This window comes from Penaeus chinensis, chromosome 9 (genome assembly GCF_019202785.1).
Source record: "Penaeus chinensis breed Huanghai No. 1 chromosome 9, ASM1920278v2, whole genome shotgun sequence".
NCBI classification, from domain to species: Eukaryota; Metazoa; Arthropoda; class Malacostraca; order Decapoda; family Penaeidae; genus Penaeus; species Penaeus chinensis.
In genome coordinates this window covers 11,504,751-11,514,750 of record NC_061827.1, presented here as the reverse complement: position 1 = coordinate 11,514,750, position 10,000 = coordinate 11,504,751, and the positions used below count along the sequence as shown (strand labels likewise).

Here is a 10,000-nt window from a genome sequence, read left to right as displayed (position 1 = left end):
CACACACACACACACACACACACACACACACACACACACATATATATAAATATATATACATATATATATACATATGTATGTATGTATGTGTATAAGAATGTTTATCGACATTGTTTAGTCAGATCCAAATATTTATGTAAGCATATCCAATCTAAATAATGACAACAATTACCCCCCCCCCCCCCCAGAAGGCAAGATGGCCGACGACGGACTGGACTCCTTCCTCACCCAGCTGGGCATGGGGCGCTGGACGTACCTGCACTTCGCTGCGTCCACCATGGGTAAAACCTTTGCATTCGTTTAAGTGACTTATGTGATTCTATGTTGCCTGGAGAACTGTATGTATACGAGTATCAGGTTGTTAAGGAGTGTGAAGGCGCGAAGGCGAGAGTTCCGAGTGGCTTGACTGGTGACTGAGAGGGAAGGTGATGGCGGATGCGAGCTACGGTTTTATTTGCCTTCGATTATTCCTTCCAGTCCCTGCTTTGTTGCCGACGTTTCTTATAGGGAGTGAATTCATCAACCCGACGCCTTCGTTTACATGTAATATTCCTGAAGACAACTTTACTTTTCCGGTTAATGGGTGAGTGTATGGTTGGTGTTATGCTTAAACGTCTTTACTTCTTTCCTTGTGTTTCTTATGTGTCTTGTTTTACTTATTCCTATTTTTTCTGGTCTTTCTTTTGCTTCGTTTCTTGGGGTTGACTGTATTTCATCATATTTCCGTTGTATGCTTCTCTTTCTCTTTCTCTCTCTCTCTCTCTCTCTCTCTCTCTCTCTCTCTCTCTCTCTCTCTCTCTCTCTCTCTCTCTCTCTCTCTCTCTCTCTCTCTCTCTCTCTCCCTCTCCCTCTCTCTCTCTCTCCCCGTCTGGCCTTATCTATCCGTCCATCTTTCGGTCTCCATCTCTTTTTCTTCAACACCCATTCACTAATATTGGACATACTGTCATACATGCACAAATATGTTTATCACCACACTTATTCCCACATCCCTTCAGCTAAGATAACCTGCCATGACCTCTTTTTACACAGGTCAGAGTGCACGATGCTACACGTGGAGGAAGGCGAGGCGGTGACTGTTCCGTGTTCCAGCTTCACGTACGATACTTCTGTGTTCCATTCCACCGTGTCCACTGAGGCAAGTTGTGCCATGTATGCGCTGCGGTGTATGGTGTCAAAACAAGAAATGGGACGTGTGATTATTTAGATGTGGATGGTCGTTTACATTGTTTAGATAGAGGGATATATGCGTTTTTGTGGATGTTGTAATGGTTGGGGTGTGGACTGTTGCATCATCGTTTTTTTTTTAGGGGGGGGGGGGCATGAACCTAGTTTTTTGCTTCTTACTTTATGTATTCATTATCTGGAGTGTGCGTGTCGATTTCACTTTATGTATATGCGTGCGCAAAAAGGAAAGATGGTTGTATTCATCTATTTAATAATGTTGTAATGATACTGTTAAATTCTGCAATCTCTCTCTCACACACTCACACTCACATGCACACACACAGACACTCTCTCTCTCTCTCTCTCTCTCTCTCTCTCTCTCTCTCTCTCTCTCTCCCTCCCTCTCCCTTTCCCCCATCCCCCCCCCCTCTCTCTCTCTCTCTCTCTCTCTCTCTCTCTCTCTCTCTCTCTCTCTCCCTCTCACTCTCTCATTCTCTCACACACACATGCATATAGAACTCTGCATCTCTGTTTTCAGCATTGGATAATACAATGACTTTCACATTCATCTGAAATTGCACCCAAATAACCATGAGTTAAACGTGAGATTAGGCAAACAGAGAGGGAAAGGGTTAGGAGGTGTTGCAAGACATGCCAAGAAAGATGTGTTGACTTAGGTGATTCGAGTCACGTTTTCGGTGTTTTTTCATCTAAAGAATTTGCTTTCACATTCACTTATTTTAAAAGAAATGCTTATTGTCGGTGCATAAATGAAATACAATGCATGGTGCAATGAAACCCACTTTCATACAAAATAAAAAATCTACAAAAGGCAGGTCAATTGACATGATTTTTTTTTTTACGTTTGTGTTCACGAATACCCACTTGCATGAAAAATGTGTATGCGAAATATTTTTTTTTCTTTCTGAACTCCAGATGCAAATCCACAAAGCTATATAGACTATAGATATATGTGATTAAATTAAGATATTTTCTCTCCCTGGCAACATCCTATACTTTTACTTAACTCAAAGATACCCCCAAAACATATACAAAAAAAAACAAAAAAAAAAAAACCAAAAACAAAAAACACGTGATGATAATGATTTTTATTATTATTATTATTATTATTGTTATTATTATTATTATCATTATTATCATTACTATTATTATTATTATTATCATTATCTTCATCATCATTATTATCATTATTTTTATTACTATTATCATTGTTATTACTACTACTACTACTATTATTATTATTATTATCATTTATTGGTTTCCTTATTTCTGGCACAGTGGGACCTCGTGTGTAAAAACGAGTTTCTGTCGCCGCTGTTCCAGACTATCTACACGGCAGGCTGCTTCGTCGGTTCCATTCTCGGAGGCGTTGCTGCTAATAGGTAAGGTCATTAGCAGCGTCTTCATCGTCTTCTTCATCTTTTTTGTTGTTATCTTCATCACGGTCATCTTTGACATCATCTTTCACATTCTCATTGGCGTTATCACTCTTCTTCATCATCTTCATCACCATCATCATCATCACCATCATCTTCATCTTCATCGTCATCGCCATCGTCATCATCGTCGCCATCGTCATCATCGTCATCGTCGTCGTCATCATCGTCCTCCTCCTCCTCCTCCTCCTCCTCCTCCTCCTCCTCATCATCATCATCATCATCATCATCATCATCATCATCATCATCATCATCATTATGATCATCATCAAATGATAATCATAATGATAACTAGTACTATAAAGCATACAAAAAGGAGGAAACGCCCGCCTGTCTCGCATAAATAGTCTCGCATAAATAAAATCCAGATAAGGGTTATAAGAACAACATTAATATGAATTAGTGGCAAAATATGAAATATGATGATGACTGTATAATTTACAATAATATAAATAAATTATTTTCATGGTAAAAAAGGATAATTATATTGGTAGCGTCAACAGGGACAGTCATATCTATGAATATAACCATGATCCCTTTGCATTTCAGTGGATGATTGAGATTAATATGCGTCAGGCTAACACGCGACCTCGCTTCTCTCTCCAACAGATACGGGCGTCGGTGGGCGGTGCGGGTGGGGTCCGTAATGACGGTGTTTTGGGCGGCAATTCTGTCCATATCGCCTTGGCTTACTCTTGTCTTCGTCTCGCGTTTCACTCTAGGAGTCTTCAATACCATCATGGTCTACCCGGCGTTCATGCTGAGTATGTGAGGGCGAGGGATGTGCGTAGGATGTGCATGCGTGTGTTGGGTGAAGATTATTGCGTGGGTGTGTGTGTGTGTGTTTGTGTGTGTGTGTGTGTGTGTGTGTGTGTGTGTGTGTGTGTGTGTGTGTGTGTGTGTGTGTGTGTGTGTGTGTGTGTGTGTGTGTGCGTGGGTGCCTGTGGGTGTGAGTGAGACAGCCGTCTTGAAACTGTATTTAATTCTACGGGAATTCACACCCATGTTTCATATTTCCAGGCGAGTTAATCATTAATAATAAGAATTATTTTCTAGTGTACACACACACACACACACACACACACACACACACACACACACACACACACACACACACACACACACACACAAACATACACATATACACACACACACACACATGCCTATGTATGTATACACACACACGGTCACTCACACACACACACTATATACACACACACATATATATACACACACATACATATATATATTATATATGCACACACACACACACACACACACACATAGACACACACAGTTTCATATGCAACATTCATACCCATTTCTTAATTGAAATCAGGTTAAAAGCTGCTACAAAGGTATATATTACCGAAATCACTGAAAATATACATGGATGGTCTACTCCAGGTATTGACATATCAATGTGGGCTAAAGCAAAGAAACTGTATTTACTGTAAGATAAAATATGTAACCAGTATCACCTATCATTTAAAGATCAACTATGATATATGAAAAAAAAATTATGCTTACAATGATATTTACCCTATTTTTCGAATATTCACAATTATGTTTTTACACAAGTCCATAATGAATTATTTTTCCTCTTTTAATCACTCACGAATGGCTCCCGTAATATTACGTGCGTACCCGCTAATACTTTATCCACACTCTCCCAACCCCATATGATGTCCCTTATTATGTAATTTGATTATTAGCACATACCTTTTTGATCTCTCATAATTACCATCAATTTTTATAAGGCAAATTGTAGAGTCTTACGATATCTTGATTTGCGGATTCTGCACAGTTACTTCTAAACTTTATGTAACAAGAACCATCCTTCAGAAATATCCTAATCCTCTCTAATCCTCACTCCCCGTCTTCCCTGAGCAGCCATGGAAGTATGCGTGCCATACCTGAGGTCCACTGTGGGTGTCCTATTGGCACTGCCTTACGCGCTCATGATGATTATTCTGGCTGGCATCGCTTACGGAATCCGGGACTGGAGGATTTTGCAAGCTGTTGGCTCCATCCCAGCGCTCCTTCTGGTGCCCCTTTCCCTGTAAGTGGTGTTTATTTGGATATCCTTTGTGTGATGGTTTTCTTCCCTCCCCCTCCCCCCTCCTTTTCCTTTCTCTGAGTTTGTTCCCCCCCCCCTTTTTTTATAAGTACTTGCTTTTATTTCGATTCTTCGTTTCGGTTTTCTTTTCGGAATTGTTTTTCTTTCTTTTATCATCTGGTTATCTTTTTCTTGTTTTTATCCTCTTCCTTTCTTGAAAAAAAAATATATAACATATTTGCGAACAGATTTCTTGTTTAAAATAAACAATCACTTATCTGATCACTTTTTCTTGAAGCTTGCCATGTTCGAATATACCTTTCTTATTACTATCGCTATCTTTCTGATTCTCTCTCTCTCTCTCTCTCTCTCTCTCTTCCTTCCTTCACCACCTTCACCATAGACATAAGTCTCAAATACCAGTTGTTGTTCATCTGTACATGAAAGTGACGTTTTTTACCCTTTCTCCGTCGGGCGCAAGACTTCAACATTGTTTCTTTCAGCCTTCTCGAACCTTCTCTCCTGCTGCTCCTGAGAGAGTTTGGGCACCGGCTGCTGCTTGGATAGCGAGCAAGCAGGGAATCTTGGCCTAAGCAGGTGAAGCTTAGGCTGCTGTTGAAGCGGCCCAATTAGATTTGCTAATTAATCCAATGCCAGCGACTTTATTTACTGTCCCCTTTAGATTTTAGTGAGTTTTATTACATAAAGATGTCTCCACGTGCGTTCAGCAGCAAGGACTCTATCAGTTAGCCCTAGTGACCGATCCTGATTTCTTGAATTGGCGGGAGAATGCGTTTTTCTTTCCAATACTACTAACATTGACATTGTTATCATTCTTATTGATATTATAATTATTAGATTGTTATTAACCAATTCGCCCAATGTGTCAAGAATACATGCCATGCCCACTGTATTACACATTTATTTATTGTATTTACACATAGATGGCTCTACAAGTTCTTAATCACCAAAGAGCCAGTTATCAGAACTCCCTATCTCAGCTGTTTACCCTTTTCCTTCACATTAGGAAAGGGTCTTTTGTATCATTTGTCTAAATTATTTGAATGAAAATTTAACAATCATAGCATCAGTAACAATAATAACAGTATCGTTAGTAATGTTATTAATTTCCCCGCCAATTCAAGGAATGGGGAAATCAGGATCGGTAACTAGGGCCTACTGATAGACTCCTTGCCGGCTGAGCACATGTGAAGCTATCTGTAAGTAACAAAATTCACCAAACACTACAGGGGACAGAACATAAATCCGGGGCGAATGGGTTAAAATATTAATAAAATAACAGAAGTGAAGCTTTTAAAAAATGAAGGAAAAGGGTAAACAGATGAGATAAATAAGTAATATCTGACTCCTTGGTGATTAAGCACTTGTAGAGCCATCTATCTGTAAAGACAATAGATATACTTCTTAATATTATAATGGACATGACATTGGGTTGAGCTAGATTTGCTAGTTCAGATAGAATTGCTAGTTAAGCTTGAGTAGCTGTTGATTATCATGTTCATGATCTCGTACGTTCTCCTCTGGTGCTCATCGATTGCAGTAAGTCTCACTAACAAAAAAAAGGCAATAATTAGGAATATTGATACTGATCGGACTTTCTCCCATATCCCGTCGCAGTCATTTCAGCTATCGTATTCATTCTTAACCCAAATATATAAAAACAAACAAAGGTTAAACTTTCCAGTTAAACTTGACATGACTCAACCCATTTGCAGTTTGGTGGACGAGTCTCCTCGCTGGCTCTTGGTCAACGGGCACCTGGACGAGACAGTGAAAGTCCTCAAGCGAGCTGCCTCCCTGAACCGAAGTGATATGGAGGGGTTGCCGTCCATTGAAGCAACGGTGAACAAGATTCATGAGGTAAGTCTCGCGGTGACTTGAATTCATGGTTCGTCTTACGTTTCAGTGGGGTTTGTGGCAGGTGCATTTTACGGTTATCGTAAAGGTAATAATGATATTGGCAACAATAACAAAATTGGTGATAATAACGAGAACAACAAAGCAATATCGATGAGAATGATGTTAATATTCACCATGATAATAATAATGATAATATTTATAATGATAATGATGGTGATGATGATAGTGATCATAATAATAATGATAGTAATAATAATAATGACAATATCAACAACTGCAACAATACTGCTGCTAATGATGAAAATAGAAGTGATAATAATGTATCTGCTGCTGATAATAATAATAACAATGACAATGATGATAATAAAAATTATAACGATACTACTGCTACTAGGTTACTAAAAATAATAATAACTATAATGATGGTGATGATTGTTGTTGTTATCATTATTATCGTCATTAGTATTATCTTGTGTTAGACGCTGCATTTAGTGATACCTTGAGCATTTCGTCATTATGTTCCATTAATATTAGCATTGCTTGAAGAAAATGTTTGAATTGGATAAGAGGTTTCAAAACACTTTTTTATTTTATTTACATACTCTGGCATGATATGGCCTTGGTTATCAGGACCAAGTACCTTTTTATTGATTGTGAAGATAATGTTTCGAAACATGAACGGACACTGTTTTTTTATCTCACTTAAAGTTTTTATATCAGTTAGTGAATACATATCCATTTTTCATTCACATCCTGCAAAATGAGATGTGTAAAATAAAAATGATTTTTTTTTTTACTAAGAATCGGTACTTTAATAGAGGAGGGAGCCATATTTTCACGGTGAATGTTAAAACGAAATAAGTACGAAACTCAAATGTTAAATTTCCATGCGAAATCCATAATCCCTAGGGTGATTCGTTCATTTTATACATGTCATAGAGTGAGATTAATTGTGTAATAACATAAAATATGTCGTATATGCGATATATGTTGCCTTTTGTATGTGTAAATTAATTGCATGATTGCGTTTGATCCTGACATGGTACATAAAAGCTTTCATTAGGAAGACGAATAAAGTATAATCACATTATAATAAATGCACCTTACATTTTTTGGGCAAGACAGTGATTGGAAGGTCACTGGAAGGGCTGAAATCCCTAAGGATTAATCCAAATTCTCTTAACTTAAGCAAGTTAATAGCTAATTAACTTAAGCAAATTAATTATCAATAGCTCAGATACTGCCTTAACTTCAAGCAGATTGTATCCAATATTTGAGTCTCAACAACGATTAAATACTTCGTTCATATTAAAAAGAAAAGCTAATTGGTAATTACAGAGATTATCAGGTTCGAAGCCCACGGCGGAGAGCCCGAAACCCGCCATACAGCACCCAGACGGCCTTCAGAACGGTGCCAGCGCCGACAGAGCCGAGGAAGGGACTTCGTGGAGTAGCAAGCCCCTGGGAATCGCTGACGGCTTTGGGGCTTGGTGGGCGGGACCCGTGGCCTTGTTCCGCACGGGGGTGATGAGGCGCCTCTCTCTGGTGCTCGTGTTGATCTGGCTCCTGCAGGGGATCGTTTACCTGGGTCTTCCCCTCAGCGCTAACGCCTTCAGGTAAGATGAGAGGTTTCACCCTTGACGAAACAGGAGGAGGAGAGGAGGATGAAAGGGAAGAAACGAAAAGAGATAGAGAGCTTCGGATGGTGTTGGAAACTTGCTCAAGTCGTCTGGATTTTGGTAACCTAAGTGGAGGAAAGAATAGGTGTATAAGGTGTCACTTTTACGATGAAATAGAACTTCTTTCTCCTTAGTGTTGTTAATACACAGGCGCTGCTGTCTTTGTATATCTAGAGCTTTGGTTTCGACAAAAGCTTTGACAAAGTCGAAACAAACAACATGCAACTTTCATTAGAAGGTCGTGTCCTCCTTTAACAATAACTGCCATTCTCCTTTTCTACAGTTCCCCATTCCTATACATGGCACTCATGGGTGCCGTGGAAGTGCCAGCCTACAGTGTCTCCGCGCCGATCACACAGCGCCTCGGCAGACGTCCAGTCATCTGCTTCTGCTTAATCAACTGTGGTATCCTGCTCCTCAGTTTACTGATCCTCGAAATTTATGGTATTAAAGAAGGTAGGTTGTGGAATTTGATATCTGTTATGTAGAATCAACTGATCTCAGTTATGAATTTTGCCCTCAAGAAGTACACCAACAACAACAAAAAAAAAGTTTCAGAAATGGTGATTCTAGATTAGTTACGTCAAGTCACCATTGTCTTTAATGTTCATATATCTGGCTTACAGAATGGGTCGATTTGCTGCTAGTTCTACTTAGCTATCTGCTGGTGTGCACGTCTTATCAGGTGAGGCCGTTACATTAGAATAATCAAAGAATGGCGGTTATTATAAGAAAGGCAAAACCTACAAGAAAATTATAGATGTTACAATTACAGAAAATATGACTTCCCAATGTTTTAATAATTCTATTTATAATTAATCTTGGAACTCGTCAAAATTACCATACAGTGACTAGGTAAACTTAATGACCGTAATCTAAATCATCATGGAAACATCGAAACAACCATGGATTGACCAGGTAAACTCATAAAACGGTCTAAAATCTAACCAGAGTAAACTTCAAACTCGTCAAGTGTACAAACTTCCTCAAACAACATATCAGAGGAACTTAGAACTCAGCAAACTAACGATGAATTCACTTTTCAGGTAAATTTCCTGTACGCTCCTGAGCTCCTGCCGACCACCATTAGGCCCTGGGGGACGGCGATGTGCACTCTGTCTGCATATGTTGGCTTCAGCATTCCTCCTTTTATCACAGATTACCTGGTAAGAAATAAGTAGATAGATAGATAGATAGAGAGAGGGAGGAAGAGAGAGAGAGAGAGGGAGGGAGGGAGGGAGGGAGGGAGGGAGGGAGGGAGGGAGGGAGGGAGAGAGAGAGAGAGAGAGAGAGAGAGAGAGAGAGAGAGAGAGAGAGAGAGAGAGAGAGAGAGATAGATAGAGAGAGAGAGAGAGAGAGAGAGAGAGAGAGAGAGAGAGAAAGAGAAAGAGAAAGAGAAAGAGAAAGAGAAAGAGAAAGAGAGAGAGAGAGAGATAAACAACTGGATAAATAGAAAATAACAAAAAATAAGTAAAAGAAAGTAAGAACCTGCAAACGGAACAATACCAACTTACCTGTCGACTACGGGTACCTGATGTTTGTCCCGATTAGCACCCAATCTTAACAAAACTTACATGACCCTTGATCATCATGTTACACGTATGCATCTCCAAAAACACCAGCCTCTCTGTGCCCGTAGGCCTACAGCTACCCCTGGCTCCCCTCCGCTGTATTCGGCTGCTCCGCCTTCGTCGCCGGAGTCCTCGTCACCTTCCTTCCGGAGACGAACGGCAAACCGATGATGGAGACCGTGGCAG

General features: G+C 39.7%; 1 protein-coding gene across 1 annotated transcript in view; it reads left to right on the top strand.

Annotated features, from left to right (window-relative positions):
- LOC125028978 (solute carrier family 22 member 6-like) overlaps positions 1–10,000 on the top strand; it is a 15,472-nt gene that overhangs the window by 4,199 nt on the left and 1,273 nt on the right. The window contains exons 2-13 of the mRNA XM_047618660.1: positions 189–281; positions 478–583; positions 1,033–1,138; positions 2,467–2,570; positions 3,234–3,388; positions 4,518–4,686; positions 6,420–6,564; positions 7,903–8,180; positions 8,527–8,699; positions 8,870–8,928; positions 9,290–9,409; positions 9,883–10,000. The exon at positions 9,883–10,000 is cut by the window's right edge and continues 1,273 nt beyond it. Coding sequence (XP_047474616.1) covers positions 197–281; positions 478–583; positions 1,033–1,138; positions 2,467–2,570; positions 3,234–3,388; positions 4,518–4,686; positions 6,420–6,564; positions 7,903–8,180; positions 8,527–8,699; positions 8,870–8,928; positions 9,290–9,409; positions 9,883–10,000 — 1,618 coding nt within the window. The 5' untranslated portion in view covers positions 189–196. The remainder of the gene's footprint in view (positions 1–188; positions 282–477; positions 584–1,032; positions 1,139–2,466; positions 2,571–3,233; positions 3,389–4,517; positions 4,687–6,419; positions 6,565–7,902; positions 8,181–8,526; positions 8,700–8,869; positions 8,929–9,289; positions 9,410–9,882) is intronic.